A 16,940-nucleotide genomic window follows, 5' to 3' on the forward strand; every position below is an offset into this window, starting at 1 on the left:
TGCTGGGAATTGAACTCAGGACCTTTGGAAGATACTGCTATATTACTATAATCCCATTCAGTTATCAGTTAATAAGTAACCAGTCTACAGCTGGGTGCCATTGTGCATACCTTTAATATCAGCACTTGCCAGGCAGAGGCAGAAGGATCATGATTTTGAAGTCAGCCTGGGCTACACAGGGAGATCCAGGTTAGTTCCAGCCAGTGCTCTTAACCTCTGAGCCATCTCTCCAGCCTCCTTCCTTCTTTCTCTCCTTCCTTCCTCCTTCTCTCCATTCCTTCCTTCCTTCCTTCCTTCTTCCCTTTCTTTCCTTTCTTTTCTTCCTCCCTTCCTTCTCTTTCCTTCCAGACAAGGTCGCTAGAGTATATACCCCTGGCTGGAACTCAATATGTAGATCAATCTGTCTACATATTGAACTCACAAAGATCACCTGCCTTTGCCTCCTGAGTCCTGGGAATAAAGGCACAGATGACCATGCCCTGCATGAACACAGAACTTTCAAGGTTTTTAGTTATTTTTGTTGTCTTTTTAGATTTTTTTTTTTAAGTTGTAGGGGTGGTGGTGGTGGTGTCTGTGTATCTGTGTGTCTGTTTCTGTTTGCTGGTATATACTTGTGAGTGAGGGTGCCTGAGGAGGTCAGAAGAGGATATCAGATCCTTTGGTGCAGGAGTTACAGGTAGTTGTGAGCCATCTGACATGAATACTTGAAACTGAACTCAGAGGGTCTTCTGCAAGGGCAACAAGCACTCTTTAACAGCTGGCTCATTTCTACAGTCCTTGTCTTCTGAGTTTTTATGGAAGGTTTGGTTCATAGGTACAATGGATTAAATCATTGGCTATTGCTGATGTACTCAACTTTTACTCATCTTTCCCTTTTAAGTGTGGGATGGGTTTTAGAAGGCCCAATGTTCTAATCCTGCCTTGGCCTCTAATGACTAGCTCTCATGTGAAAGTTACCTAGGAGGAGTCAGTGATCAGTCAACTCATTCTGACTTTAGTTTTTGGAACTGTTGATCAGGAACCACAGTCTAAAGCTAAATGTATATTTCATAATATCTTAGTCCTTCCTTGATCTTTGAATACAGATCTTTTACATCAAAACAACTGTGAAAAGATACTGATATATTACTATAATCCCATTCAGTTATCATTTAATAAGTAACCAGTCTACAGCTGGGTGCCATTGTGCATACCTTTAATATCAGTACTTGCCAGGCAGAGGCAGAAGGATCATGATTTTGAAGTCAGCCTGGGCTACACAGGGAGATCCAGGTTAGTTCCAGCTAAATAATGAGGCCATGTTTCAAAAACAGAAAAGTTAACTAGTGTATTGTATTCAAAAATGTCTTCTGGGATGAACTGCTAAGGTTTGTGTCCTTTTGGTCAGTCTTGTCTGATTCCAAAAGCAGTAGTCATCTTAGGAAACCTGTAGCTTCACCGTTTAAGTTTCTGATAGAATTGAACCTAGAGACACTGTGATTTCTTTCTCTGAGCTTCTGAGGTGCCAATTGGGTCTTCCATCATGTAACATGTTTATTCAGTCCTTACTCTTCCTCTTAACCAAACTTCTGTCTTTGGAAGAAACATTAGAATTGACCACTGTACTAGTCTAAATTGCCTGTAGCCATACAAGTCTAGCAAGTACCTCCCTCCATCCATTTCCATTTTAGTGGATTTATACAGGTACAAAAATAGAGGACTGATATCACCAATAAGCAGCATGGGTGTTTTCATTGTTCCTTATAAGAATTTTATCTTGTCCATCTTTGTGAACTAGTGATTGAGATTCCTGTGTCTCGTGCTTCAGTTTTTTCTTCTTCCTTTACTCAGTATGGCCGCCTCATTGACCTCTGCCAGCCTACACAAAAGAAGTATCAGATTGCTGTGACCAAGGTTTTAGGAAAGAACATGGATGCTATTATTGTAGACTCAGAGAAGACAGGTCGGGATTGTATTCAGTATATCAAGGAGCAACGTGGAGAGCCTGAGACTTTCTTGCCTCTTGACTACCTGGAGGTAAGGCTTGTGGAGGGGTTTGTAGTCAAGGCAATGTTGAGAGCCTCTCACCTTGGCTTTATGTATTCTGTTGCTTCATGAGATTCTTCACACAGGTGAAACCTACAGATGAAAAACTCCGGGAGCTGAAGGGGGCCAAGCTAGTGATTGATGTGATTCGCTATGAACCACCTCACATCAAAAAAGCTCTGCAGTATGCTTGTGGCAATGCTCTTGTTTGTGACAATGTGGAAGATGCCCGACGCATTGCCTTTGGAGGTCACCAGCGCCACAAGGTATGGCCCCCTTTCCCAGGTTGGAGCTGGACAGGCTCAGTACTGGAGATTTTTATGTTTGCCTTCTTCTCCACCTTTTTTTCTCCCTGCTCTTTAGACAGTGGCACTGGATGGAACCCTGTTTCAGAAGTCAGGAGTTATCTCTGGTGGAGCCAGTGATCTCAAGGCAAAGGCACGGCGCTGGGATGAAAAAGCAGTAGACAAGTTGAAAGAAAAGAAAGAACGGTTGACAGAGGAGCTGAAAGTAAGGCGCAAGTAACCATGATCCTTAGGGGTAAGGTTCCTGAGCTCAGGTTGGCCACTTACCACATGGCTCCTTTTTCTTGTCCTCTTCAGGAGCAGATGAAGGCAAAACGGAAAGAAGCAGAGCTGCGTCAGGTGCAGTCTCAGGCCCATGGGCTGCAAATGCGGCTGAAGTACTCACAGAGTGACCTAGAACAGACCAAGACAAGGCATCTTGCCCTGAATCTACAGGTAGGCCTTGGCTTTCAGCCCTGTCTTCCAAAGGTCATCTTACATTACACTGAGAGTGGGGAATTACCCCCTTTTTTTTTTTATTCTGCTCAGGATAGCATAGGATAGAGGCTGTCACCGGGTTGGGGTGAGTGTCCAGATCTTTTGTCCCCTGTATTTATACCATTAAACAATTTACTTCACTTCTAATTGTCAATTTTTTCATGTTCATCTACCAAATGGAAATTATTGTCTATTTTGTATGGTTATTAAAAGGACCGAGTGAATTAATACCTATAAAGTTCTTAGAACAATAGGCACTCACTAAGTGTTATTATCTCAGTCTATTCAATAAATATTTGTCAATTGAGAGTGAACAGCAATGGCATATGCCTATGGTCCCAGTACACGGAGGAAGGTTAGAAAATTGAAGGCCACTCTGAGCTATGTAGTGGGATCACATCTCAAGAAAACGTACACACACACACACATACAACCACACACAAATAGTGAGCTACAAGCACTTCTGTGTCTGTGGTTTGGGGTACTATTCTGGTTATATTAGTGTATTCTTTGGTAATTTTACATTTGTCCAGTTTACCTAAACTGGAGGTGTTACATAATGCTTAGAATTACCTTTTTTTTAAAAACCAGTCCAATTTCTAAAACACATTTGGCTTAGGGGTTATCAATGAAGGATTATGGACCTACAACTAATTATGTTTATTATACACCCAACTGTGTGGATTTTTAGGTGCCTGAACTGGAAACTGGGGTAAACCATACCATAGCTCTAATAAGAGATTTTGAAGACCTGACTTAGCATTGGTGGGAAGTCAGGCTTTCTCAGTTGTTGCTGACCATGGGGCTAGTACTGGCAAGGAAGTTCTTTTCCTGAATGGAACCTAATCTCTTGTCTTCTAACCTATTAGGAAAAGTCTAAGCTGGAGAGTGAGCTAGCCAACTTTGGGCCTCGCATTAATGATATCAAGAGAATCATCCAGAGCCGAGAGAGGGAAATGAAAGACTTGAAGGAAAAGATGAACCAGGTTGGTAGGGGTGGGCCATTCCAGGATATGCATCAGGACAAGACTAGGTTTGGAAGTAGAATTTTAATCAATAATGCCTCTGTCCTCCCTGGCTTTTCCCTCAGGTGGAAGATGAGGTGTTTGAAGAGTTTTGTCGGGAGATTGGTGTGCGCAACATCCGAGAATTTGAGGAAGAAAAGGTGAAGCGGCAGAATGAAATTGCCAAGAAGCGGTAAGTATTTTAATAAGGTAATGGGATGTATGCCTGCGGCCTGCCATCCTTGACAGTCATGTGACAATAACCAATTCTTAGAACCATACAAACTTTTTGTAGGGAGGCCTGAAAGAACAGAGAAATCAGAAAGATAGTATGATAGGATAGTAGATAAGTGCCAGCTTTAAATTTGGCTTACCTGGATAAAATCATTACCTTGAACAATAGTTTTTATAAAATGAGACAGTGAGGCCTATCTTGTGACCTTATAGGGAGGATTAGATGAAATAATCTTTCTGAGTTCTTCAGCATAATGAATAGCACCTACAACAAATGATAAGCATTACCTTTTGTTTTGCCATTATCCTTGTGTGTTAGGGGTTAGGGATATAAAGAGGTTCTAAGCTAGAGAAATAAGCAGAAAAGCCTTTCCAATTTATACTATACTGTACTACACAATACTATTTAACTTTGTTTTGTTTTAAGGTGGGGTCTCCCCTTGCAGCATAGGCTTCCTCATTTCGTTCATTCATGACATACATGTACTCATTCATTCATTCACTAAATCTTTTTGGTTTTGTTCTTTCAGTCTTGCATTTTTTTGTATGTTTGTTTGTTTTGGTTTTTTCAAGACAGGGTTTTTCTGTGTAGCCTTGGCTGTCCCAGATTCTCTTTGTAGATCAGACTGGCCTTGAATTCACAGAGATCATCCTGCCTCTGCCTGGGATTAAAGGTGTGTGTTACCATGCCCGACTCAAAGTCTTGCTATGGAACTCTGGTTGGTCTGATACTTTATTGTGTAGGCCAGGCTGGCTTAGAACTCAGCAGTCCTCCTGTCTCATCATCTCCAATGCTGGGATCATAGGCATGTATCACTATGCTGCTCTTTAATAGTCTTTTTTAATATCTACTTTGTACTGGATTTTCTTGTGCAAAATATTGGAGGAGGTAAAGGAATAATGGATGGGCGTGAGGCAGAGGAACATGATATAGTTACTATTGCAGAAGGTCACCCCCTGGACCCTGGGACTCAGTTAAGTATACATGTAGAGGCAACATCTAGTGGCATATGCCTGTAATCCTAGCTACTCAGGATTCCAAGTTCAAGGCCAGTCTTGCAATTTAATAAGACCCTGCATCAGAATATAATAAAAAAAGAAAGAGTGCTAAAAGTGTTATTTAGTGGTAGAGCACTTGCCTTTAGAATAGCATGTATGAGGTCCTGGGATTCAGCCCTTAGTACCATTATAGTCATTGTCCATTGCTTTCCTGCAAACTAGGTTCAGAGGATATAAAATTGAATCTGGTGCTTTATCTTTCCCTGGGGAAACTACAGAGTTCTTGGAGGATAGTAGATGAATAATTTTAGGACATTATAATTGGTAAATAAAAAAGGAAGTTTCAAGAAGACCAACAAAAAAAAAAAAAAACATAGTAAAAAATGGTCAAAGAAAGAAGAGTTTGAATCTCTATGAACTGTAGGAATTGTTTGATTCCTTCATCAGAAAAATGCCAGTTAAAATAAGGTAGAAATGTTTGATGAAAAGATGTCTTTTTTAGTGTATGGAGGTATACATACATATTTACTTGCTCTGTGGGTGTATGTCCCAGAGGATCTTGGTATGGGGTCAATAAGAGATAGAAACATTTGGGCATAGTCTGTGTTATTGAGATGTTGATGGTAATAAAAATGGCCACCACTGGGAGGAAAGTTTAAATATGATAAACATAGGCTATGAAATAGTATGGAGAGGTTCAAACAAGAATGAATATTTAGGCAGTAACATGGATAACTTACAAGTCTCTTATGGATTGGAAAAACGATAGAGGTAACGTGCATTTGTATAAATTTGAAAACAGTGACATTTTGTTGGGTTTTTTGTCCTTTATTCTTCTCTCATATATTACATTCTGACTGCAGTTTTCCCTGCCTACACTCCTTCCAGTCCTCCCACCATTTTTTCCCTCACCCCAGATCCACTCACCTTCAAAAAAGAACATAGCATAGTAAGTGACAGCAATAGTAAGCATATTCCCTATATCAAGGCTGGACAAGGCCACTCAGCAGGAAGAAAATGGTCCCAAGAGCAAGCAGAAGAGTCAGGGATACTCCCACTAACACTATCAGGAATTCCACAAAAACACCAGGCTACACAACCGTAACATATGTAGAGCACCTAGCTCAGACCCATACAGGCTCCTTGATTGTCACTTTAGTCTCTGGAGCCCCTAACAGGCTGTGGGCTATGTACTTGTGGTATCTTCAAGCCCTCTGGCTCCTACAGTCCTTCCTCCCTTTCTTCTGTATGGTTCCCCAAGCTCCACCTAATGTTTAGCTGTAGGTCTTTGTTATTTGTTTCCTTCAGTTGCTGAATGAAGCCTCTCTGATGATGATTAGGCTAGACTTAGGTCTATGATTAGAATAGAATATCGTTAGGAATCATCTAATTGACTTTTTCCTTTTCCAGTGGTTATTCCAGTGGTGTTTGGCTCTATCTTAGGTCTCTGGGTTATCTAGTCTCTGACTCCTGGCCCACCAAGGCAGTGTCAGGGTGGGCCTCAAATTGGACCAGTCCCACAAGTTGGCCACTCCCATAAGGTTTCATTTTCCTCCACCATTACTTCAGCATATATTGCTGGCAAGACAAATTGTACATCAAAGGTTTTATAGTGGGGTTAATGTCCCAGTCCCACCTCTGGAAGCCTTTTCTGATTACAGAAGATATCCTGTTCAGGTTCCATATTCTCCCCCCCCCCCCCCATTACCATGAATCTTCACTAAGGTCACCCTTGTGGATTCTAGGGAGTTACCACTGTACTAGATTTCCATATTGTCCCTAAAATGTACTCCAATTCCAGTCATCTCTTCAGTACTCTCTCCCCCTCCATCCCTACCTGCTCCTAGTCTACCTGCAAAATCTATTCTATTTCCTCTTCCCTGGGAGATCTGAGTGTTCCCCTCTTGAGCTATCCTTGTTACTTAGTCCTTCTGGGTCTATGGATTGTAGCATGATTATTCTTTACAGCTAATGTCCACTTATAAGTGAGTACATGTTTGTCTTTCTGGTTCTGGGTTACCTCACTCTGGGTGACTTTTTTTTTTTTTTTAGTTCTATCCATTTGCCTGCAAATTTCATGATGTCCCTATTTTAACAGCTGAATAGTATTACATTGTGTAAATATAACACATTTTCTTTATCCATTCTTCAGTTGAGAAACATCTAGGTTGTTTCCAGTTTCTTGCTATTATAAATAAAGCTTCTGTGAACATAGATGAACAACTGTTCTTGTGGTAGGATGGAGTGTCCTTTGGTGGGTATGCACTTAAGTAGCTTGATCTTGAGGTAGACTGATTCCCAGTTTTCTGAGGAACCACCATATTGATTTCCAAAGTGGTTGTACAAGAGAGTGTTTTCTTGCTTTACATCCTTGCCAGCATGAGCCTGTTACTTGGGAAACAGTGACATTTTTCTAAAGATGTATTTTTTTAAAGACTTGTTTTTATTTATTTGTTGGGGGGAGAAGAGAGAGAGATACTCCCACAAAAGCCAGAAGATTGTGTCAAATTCCTTGGAACTGGTGTTACTGGTGTTATGGGCTACCTGGTTCAAATTTTGGGACGTGAACTCAGGTCCTCTGGCAAAGTGCTTTTAACCACTGAACTGTGTCTCTAGCTCAAGATGTGTGTCACTTTGAAATATGTCTTAATAGTAAGAGGAGGTAAGTGAAGTAGAAATTGAAAGTTAAATAAAGATGATAAGGAAAGGGTCTGCCTAAAGAGCAATAACGAATCTGTTATCAACTGCGATATTTGACTAGTGCAACTCATCTGAAATTCAAAAAAGAAGGAACCAACAAAATGTTACAGAAACTTAGAACCTGCCATGAACTATCAAGAAAGGCATTAAAAGAACAAGGAGTGGTGAATTAGAGATCTGAAGAATGAGTAGGATTTAGCCAGCCAAGCAGAAACAGAAAGGAGTTGCAGCCAGTAAGAACAGCATGCTTAGAGACGTGAGTATGCCTTATTCTGAATACTCAGTAGGTTTGAATGCCTGGAATATAAAGACAGGGTCAGGAAGAAGGCAAAGGGGTTGGAAAGGTCAGCAGGAGCTGTATCACAGAGGGAGGGCTTTATGAGTCATACTTACATTGGCCTAAACATTACATAGTTCAAAATTGTAGAGTTAATTATATTCCATGTGGATTATAGTGACTAATAGGCTTAAGCTGCTAGCATGACATCTGGCAGCATCTATCACATAATCTGAGGATTGGTGGGGCAGTTGAAAGCTATCCCTGCTTGGCTATTAGTATTTATATGCCATTAGTGTACTTTGAGTTTCTGAAAAGGTAAGGGAAAGAACAATAGCAAAATATCAGGAATTCAGTGTTTTGTTTTGTTTTGTTTTTTTTCATGTTCTTATACCACCAGATCTCTGCCCCTTAGGGGCTTCAAAAATCTTGGAACAGAGCTTAGGCTGCTAGAAAGAACTGAAGCCCTTGGGTTAAAATGAGGTGATTACAGCCAATATTCCTTACATTGATGATGATTGCTAAAATGTACTAAGTGCTTTCTTTATACATATTATTAATTCAACAGGAAAATCTACAGATGAGGAATCTGCAGTATAGAGAATATAACTGAGAGTATACAACTTCCAAGTAGAAGAATTAGGATATTAGTCATATTAGCCCACTACATTATACTACAGTAACGAGATAGGAAAGAGCCTGGGTTCTGGTGTTAGATTTGGATTCCAGGCTCATATGTGATATCTGCTAGCTATGTGGCATTGGGCAGTTTTTTTTTTTTTTTTTGAACCTCTTAGCCTAAGTTTCCTGTGTAAAATTAATTACTAGCTATAGGAACTTATAGGTAGAGAAAGAGACAATCTGCATAAAAAGTACATAGAAGCTTGATAAATGAAATTCATAACTGATGTTTTCAGATGAACTATTTTTTATGTCTCCTAGAAAATTGGGAAGGTTGTTGTCAGGGGTTAAAGTTTAATATTGGTATATCCTTTAATTAATGGGTGGTTATACCTAAACCAACTGTATACCCAAATCACCACACAGAGACTAGGATTTATTTAATTTAACTAGAGCACAATGCTGGGCAATAGTTATTGCATCCTAAACCTCCAAGCCTGCATAGTTTCCTACCATTCAGATTTCATCCATTATACTTGCCAGGATAAAGTTCACATATCTTAGGTCTGGTTCATCTCTCCTCATAGTTTGAAGTCCTCTCCTGCCAATCCCTGCTCTCATACCCTCCGGACCAAGATGTCCCACCCTATTCTCTCTGTTGCTCAGCATTGTGGCTGGTTGTTTTATTGACAGTACAGAGAATAAAGGGTGGCATGTTTACACAAACTTGAGACAGGTGATGCTTTAGGATAAACATCACAATGCAATGTTAGGATTGAAACCAGATAGTGGGGTAGAGAAACCAGCATTTGAATGAACAAGGGTAAATTGTGCGTATTCCACAAGAACATTATTCCAACAGAAGGTATTGGAGTTTCCAGTGTTTAAAGGGGGATAAATGGAATTTGGCCTAGATTCCTATGTCTTACATTATAGATCTAGCTTCTGGGCAGTTTGGTGTCCATGTGAGTGGGTGAGGCTATGATAACTGAGACTCATAAGTAATCAGGAGGCCCTAACCACTAAGTCAACTTCCCCTTTCTTTTTACAGCTTGGAATTTGAGAATCAGAAGACTCGATTAGGCATCCAGTTGGATTTTGAAAAAAACCAGTTGAAGGAGGACCAGGATAAAGTGCACATGTGGGAACAGACAGTGAAAAAGGATGAAAATGAGATAGAAAAGCTGAAGAAGGTAAAAGACTACAGGAAAATTGGAATAGGTGCTATGCACACAAGTACAATACCTATAATTTATTCATTTTCATTTAATGAAAAACACCAAGACCTTAATAGGAGAGAAGTAGGTAAGTGGCACAGACATTTCAAAAGATTGAATGGCTCACAAATAAATAACTTAGCTTGTCCAGAAATCAAAGAAGTATAAATGAAAGCAACAGTTCTGTATACTTTATTTTCTATCACTTAAATATTTGTGAGTTTTTTGGTTTTGTTTTTTTGGTTAGTAGTGTGTGTTGGGTATATGCACATAAATGCAGGTGCTCGTGGAGGCCAGAGGCCTCAGATACCATGGTGCTGGAATTACAAGCAGGGAGGAGCTGGGAATCAAACTTGAGTCCTCTTCAAGCCCTCTTAACTGCTGAGCCATCTCTCCTGCCCCACTTTATCTAAAAGGTTTTATTTTATATTACATGTGTGTCTCTGTATGGTAATATGTACATGTGTGTGCTGGTACTCTCAGAGGGCAAAGACATTGGATCCCCTTGGAGCTAGACTTATGGGTGACTTTTTGAGGCACTTGATGTGGATGCTGAGAACTGAACTCGGGTCTTCTCGAAGAGCAGTACGCCCCCTTAACCACTGAGTCATATCTCCAGACTCACATTATCCAAAAATTAAAAGCAAAACCAAAGCACTTCTCAGTACCTCATTTGGTGTAGGAGACCAGTATTCTTATATAACATTCCAACATCTATCAAAAAGCTTCAGAATGTGTTTATGCCCTCTAGCTCAGTAATACCCAAGGAGGTAATCCAGAGTGCTAGCAAAGGCTTTGTGCAAACACATTGATGTTTATTATAAACATTTACAGTTTCAAGTTGGAGACTACCCAGTGCCCCTTGGAAAGCAGGAATTTAGAAAATCATGCTGCATTCATGTACTTACATAATTTAGTGGTCTTTAAACTTTAGTAACATACAGATCTCATTTAGAAAGCAAAAGTATGTTCTAAGATAGCCATACCTGCTTAAATCCTATTATTACTTAAATATAAAAATGAGTATTTGTGTTGGGAGTGTGGCACATGTCTTTAATCCCAGGCAGAGGCAGGAGAATTTCTGAGTTCAAGGCCAACCTGGTCTACATAGTGAGTTCCAGGACTGCCAGAGCTATGTAGAGAGACCCTGTCTCAAAAAAAAAAAAAAGTGTGTGTTTGTAATGTCTAACCAAAAGCCAAGAGGAAGTTACCAATTAAATACTAACAAAATGAATAAACTTGGCATTTTTGAAAGGGGTAATTTGTACTTTTAATAGACGATAGAGAAAAATGACCTAGAGAAGGTCAGTAATTGTTTCAGTCTTTAATCTGTTAGACCCCTGTCCTGAACATGTTGAGGAACTGAGTTGATTGATTCTTTTCATATTTTTGATCAACATATGGTCTCACCAACCAGCCGAGTGAGCCATAGGGTATTTTGGTTATTTCATAATCTAATATTTTATAAAAACAAGAGATTGGATCAGTATAGGTTAAATTCCTGGCTGGCAACCAGATCTAATTTCTTAATAGTCATTTTTTATTTAGATCTTCTACTTTGTCAACATAAGCTTTTATGGCATTTTCCTTACAAGCTCTGATTCCTACTTAGCCTTTGAAGTTTAATGACCTGAGTTGTTCTGTATTTATATTGCCCACAGTCACTCATTTGTATGTAAACAGTATCTGATCATCTGCTTGCTTCATCTTGAGGTATATAATAACCTCACCACCTTCTTCAAACTTAGCTTGAAACATACTAGCGGGATTTTAAGGATTTCTGGGAGCCCACAAAGAAGGTGAGAAACAGAAGCAGCAGTGAAAGAACAGGCTGGCAAGTACTGTTAGAGGCACAGCTCCAAGTGTCCTGACCCTAAATTCAGATTAGCCACATAAACTCAGTGCAACAGATGATGTTTTACTGACACACAGCCATTTCATGGTATGACTAGGCTAGTGTCTGCTGCAATCATCCTGTTTAGTAAGACTGTGTCACTGTGTTTTCTGCGGTGACTCTTCTTATATTCTTTCTCTTGAAATTACTGTGAAATCGCTGTTGCTTATAGCATTCTTTCCTGAGGTGATTTGGTTATCTTGGTTTGAACATATCATGTAGCTTTTGTATCTGCCTGTATTTGTTGCTTGCCCTTAGTGATCTAGAATAGTGTTACTGGAATCTTACATATACTTGCAGATTAGGTAGTAAAACAGTAAGAGAGGGCTAAATTTATATCTGGATGCTCCAAGATAGTGTATTTATGTGACTTTTAACTTCATTTTGAATAGTTGTTGGTTTGCAGAAAGATGTCAAAATAGTACGGGCCTCTATTGATACTCATCTGAGATTGTTTCCAGGAACCCTCACCCCCAGCAGCAAAATACCAGTCTTTGTATAAAATGGTACATTGTTTGTCTGTAAAATATGCACATCCTCTTACACGCTTCAAACAATCTCTTTGTTATGTCTAATGCAATGTAAATAGTTATTATACTTTGTGATTTAGAAAATGACAAAAGTATCTTAACATTCAGTACCTTAAAAAAAAAGTCTCACTTTGTTGCTCTGGACAGTTGGAACTCTATGTAGAGCAGACTGTCCTCAAACTGACAGCAATCCAATTGTCTCTGCCTACTGAGTGCTGGAACTAAAGGTGTGTGCCACCACACGAAGCATAGTACAATTTTTTTTTTTGCCAAATACTGATATTCTGTTGAATTCATGGATACAAAATCTGTGTATATAGAAGGCTGTTAAAGAACTCTCATCCACAAAAATTACCAGCCACCATTGTGTTGTCATGATTTACATTAGCATTCTATGTGTTTGTTGTTTTTATAAGTTCTTTGAGAATTAAATTCCAGATGTGTTTTCTTTTTCTTCTCCTCCTCATCTTCCTTCTTTTTCTTCCTTCTTCTTTTTTCTTCTTCTTTTTCTTATATAACGAGATCTCATGTAGCCTATGCTGGCTTCGAACTCAATATGTGACTTCCACATGCTGGGATTATAGGTCTATGTGATCAGTTTTTCATGTAGTGCTAGGGATCAAATCTTTGGCTTTGTACAGAGGAGGCAAGCACTCTACCACCTGAGCCACACCACCAGCCTGACATGTCTCTCTTAATGTATTTTTTTTAACGTTTAAAATATAGGAATAAAACCAATTTTCCTTGAAAGAATTAGAATGTAGGCTGGGGAGATGGCTTGATAATTAAGAACATGTACTGCTCTCCCAGTACATTGACCCAGCTTCAATTTTCAGCACCCACATTAGGTGGCTCACAACTGTCTAATACCAGCTCTAGGGAGATCTAACACTCTCTTTATGACCTCTGAGGGCACCCACACATACATGTAACATGTAGTCACACACAAGTAAAAAAAAAAATTAAACTACTTTTAAATTAGAACATTGTAAGTAAAGCTGTAATTCTTGTTTTGCTGACCATTCTCAATCTTAGTCCTCTTGTTCTTTCTAGTGATAACCCCAGATTAGTGTCTATTCACAAAGCATGCTTGTATAAGTTTAAATCCACAAGTGTTGCAGACTAGCGAAATGATTATTGGTTAAAGAGCTGGCTACACAAGCATGAGTTCAGATCCCCAACACTTACGTAAAATGCTGGGTTTGGTGATGCACTCTTGTAATCCTAGTGCTGGGGAGGACAGGAGGACCCCTGGACTTGTTAGATAGCTGATCTAGCAAATTTTTTTTTGAGCACCAGGTTCAGTGAGAGACTTTGTCTTAAAAAATAAGGTAGAAGGGCATTAGATGGCTTGGCAGTTAAGAATGCATACTGCCCTTTTAGTGGACTTGAGTTTGGTTCCCACCACCCAGGTTTCATGGCTCCAACTGCCTGTAACTCCTGCTCCAAGGCATCCAGTGCCTCTGGCCTCCTTGAGCACTGGCACATACATGTACATAACTTACACACATACACAGAATTAAAAAATAAATCTTAAAAAATGGAGAGATTGTGGAAGACACTTAATATAAACTTGTGGTATATACATGCATATATACATACCTGTATTACAATTATACATGTGAGTAAGCATGTACATACAGAGATACACACATGCATACCACATACACAAAAATAAATACAAATGTTATACTGTATATGACAAAAGTTCGATTTGGAAAAACACTTAAAAATAAAATACTGATAATGACACAATGTTAAAAATCTAATTTCAACCCTAAAACTGTTTATAAATAATGTAGGGAGGAAATATGCTAGAATGTTAGCTGTTTATTTCTGGCTAGGTGGAATTATGAGTTAACCCCCATAATTGCCCCTTATTTTTCCATAGTTTGAACTCTTTTATAGCAGACAATTTACATAATTGTAGTTAAGAAAAGCAACCAGATTTAGGAAAGGATAAAAGAAGTCTGAGGGGTTGTGTGAAAGCAGAAGTCATTGACACACACTCCAACAAACTGCCTGTTTGGAAGGGTGATACAAAAGGAAATTTCAAGGGGAATATTCACTTCTTTGCCTATTCCCCTGCTGAGAACAGGAAGAGCAAAGACACATGAAGATAATAGATGAGACCATGGCTCAGCTACAAGACCTTAAGAATCAGCACCTGGCCAAAAAGTCAGAAGTGAATGACAAGAATCATGAGATGGAAGAGATTCGCAAGAAGCTTGGGGGTGCCAATAAGTGAGTAGATTCCTTCTTGGAATGGGTGGAAATGGGTAAAGCAGACAGCTTTCCAGATTTGGGTCTTAACTAAGCTACTTGAACTTTTTTAGGGAAATGACTCATTTACAGAAGGAAGTGACAGCCATTGAGACCAAGCTTGAACAGAAGCGCAGTGACCGCCACAACTTGCTACAGGCCTGTAAGATGCAGGACATCAAATTACCGCTGTCAAAGGGCACCATGGATGATATTAGTCAGGAAGAAGTGAGTATTATTGTGGGTGATAGGAGTGATCTATGGCTATCTAACCAGTAATGGGAGATTAAAAATGGCCAGGAAGGGCAGACAACAGATAGGACCACAGGCAGAGAATTGTGAGGGACAAAAAGATGGATGCAGAAGAGATGTGGTAAGGTGGAGGTAGTGATGTCAGGCCTTGGTCTAAGAGGGACATTAACTGAGAGGAGAGCTGCAAGCCAGTGAGTGGTCAGAAAGACAATGAAGTGATTGATTAATCTTAAGGACTTGAGCTCTTAGCTCCAGGAGATACTGGATATTGGTAGGAGCGAGGATTGAGGGACATTAGTCAAGAGCTGAAGAAGATGGGAAACTGGAGGACCTGAGGAACCAAATAGCTTAGCTGCAGTGAGGGAGGTTGGCCAGAAGAGAGTTGGGTAGGGGACTCAGCAATGCAGAGGTAAGAAGACTTAGGTGAAGGGAAAGGAACAACATCAAGAGGAGCTAATTAAGTAAGGCATTTTATCGGTTGGAGGTGAAAGATGGTAGTAAGGGCTGGAGAATTGTAACTGAGGAGGAGCTCTTCTCTGGTAGCCTTTTAGTTTAATTCAGTAAAATATTTTGAACACCAGTATTCCAGATACTGCTAGGCCATGACATAAGCATTCCTAATCTTAACTCCAGCTCTGCTAACTGGATATTGCCCTCACATTAGAAACAGAGGTAGAGGCCAGTTTTCAGTTAGACCTTCCTGTAGGCCTTTGTCTCTATGCCGTCTAGGAAGGTGTATTCTCAAAAACATTGAAAGCTTCAGAGGATCCCCTAGTGTCCAGAGGGGTACAAATAGCCAGTCTGTTCCTCTTCCTCTCAACATTGCAGGGTAGCTCCCAGGGAGAGGAGTCAGCAAGTGGTTCCCAGAGAACATCCAGTATCTATGCTCGAGAGGCCCTCATTGAGATTGACTACGGTGACCTGTGTGAGGATCTGAAGGTAAGAACTATGTGGGTTGGAGGCGTCATCATCATCTCAGCTCTACCAAGAAACATTGAACTGTTTGGGGGTGTATGAAGTCTGTGGCTAAAGAGGAAAGTCCTAAGTGGGGGAGGATGACTGAGCCAGGAACCTCTTGCACCTGCAGTTGCCTGTGTGTGTGTGTGTGTGTGTGTGTGTGTATTGGTGCCAGAGGAACCAATAAACTAAAACACAGATTCAATTGTTCAATTGCCCAGGTTTAGTCTGTGGGAAACTTTCCTTATTATTTATTATATGTCTCAGACAGGGTCTTATCTTTTGTTCAGGCTGGCTTCAAGCTCTTGGGCTCAATCAGTTTTCCTATCTCAGTCTCCTGAGCAGATGGATGGGGAGTTTCTAAGGGTTAAAGAGAGCTATGGATCTACTCAGTGGTAGAGTACTTACCAATCATAAAATGCCCTTGATTCTGTCCCTAGTAGGACAAAGAAAATAGCAAAACTACAGATTAAGAAACCAGTCAGACCATCAAAATTTGTGACTCAGTCTTGCTTGAACCCACTGCAGAGACATGAGATGGAGAAGACACTTAGAGGGTGAAACTTCAGAGAAATTCTCAGCAGTTACTTTATTTGTATTCAGCTTTGGAAAACCTTTAAGAAATAATTTATAGAACAAGAATTTCAATACCGAGTTTTGATGTTAGAACTGCTGTTAATATTTTTAGGTGTGGTAATGAGTGATATGTACTTTTATTTTCCAAAAATGCTTATTGTTTACAGCAGTGGTTCTCAGTGGTAGGGTGGCTAGTTTGCTCCTCAGGGGCAGTATTATTTCTGTCAGGTAACCTGTAGTGTCTCTTGATGGGTCTTTATATGAGAGCTGCACCTAGGAATATCAGTTCGATGGTCTGCATTATAAAATGGCCATCTTATTCTTTAATTTTTTTATTAGCCAAACTATATAGGTTTTCTCATCACTTGGTAACCCTACAATTACATAGGAAAAGCAGCTTGATTCTCCTTCAGTCATCTGTTCATGTAGCTATGAGTTGCTTCCTTAGCATTCTCAGCACTTCTCCACTGCATTGTGTTCTAGCATTGTGAGTTTGTGAGGTTAAGTACATCTGGCATCTTCAGTCTATTGTGGTTACTCTTGGTGCTAGTGGTTATTCAGCTAGTAGGAGTGCATCCAGGTTGGCTGCTTCATCATCTTGACATACTTT

General features: G+C 39.9%; 2 protein-coding genes across 2 annotated transcripts in view; one reads left to right on the top strand and one right to left on the bottom strand.

Moving 5' to 3' along the window:
- Ribc1 (RIB43A domain with coiled-coils 1) overlaps positions 1–2,724 on the bottom strand; it is a 30,910-nt gene extending 28,186 nt beyond the window's left edge. The window contains exon 1 of the mRNA XM_060375254.1: positions 2,598–2,724. The gene's annotated coding sequence lies outside the window, so the exon portion shown is untranslated. The remainder of the gene's footprint in view (positions 1–2,597) is intronic.
- Smc1a (structural maintenance of chromosomes 1A) overlaps positions 1–16,940 on the top strand; it is a 43,964-nt gene that overhangs the window by 15,643 nt on the left and 11,381 nt on the right. Inside the window, exons 10-19 of the mRNA XM_021627603.2 lie at positions 1,831–2,016; positions 2,112–2,291; positions 2,389–2,535; positions 2,628–2,765; positions 3,677–3,793; positions 3,898–4,004; positions 9,694–9,835; positions 14,382–14,527; positions 14,620–14,773; positions 15,626–15,736. Coding sequence (XP_021483278.1) covers positions 1,831–2,016; positions 2,112–2,291; positions 2,389–2,535; positions 2,628–2,765; positions 3,677–3,793; positions 3,898–4,004; positions 9,694–9,835; positions 14,382–14,527; positions 14,620–14,773; positions 15,626–15,736 — 1,428 coding nt within the window. The remainder of the gene's footprint in view (positions 1–1,830; positions 2,017–2,111; positions 2,292–2,388; positions 2,536–2,627; positions 2,766–3,676; positions 3,794–3,897; positions 4,005–9,693; positions 9,836–14,381; positions 14,528–14,619; positions 14,774–15,625; positions 15,737–16,940) is intronic.

Source organism: Meriones unguiculatus, chromosome X (genome assembly GCF_030254825.1).
Source record: "Meriones unguiculatus strain TT.TT164.6M chromosome X, Bangor_MerUng_6.1, whole genome shotgun sequence".
Lineage (NCBI taxonomy): Eukaryota > Metazoa > Chordata > Mammalia > Rodentia > Muridae > Meriones > Meriones unguiculatus.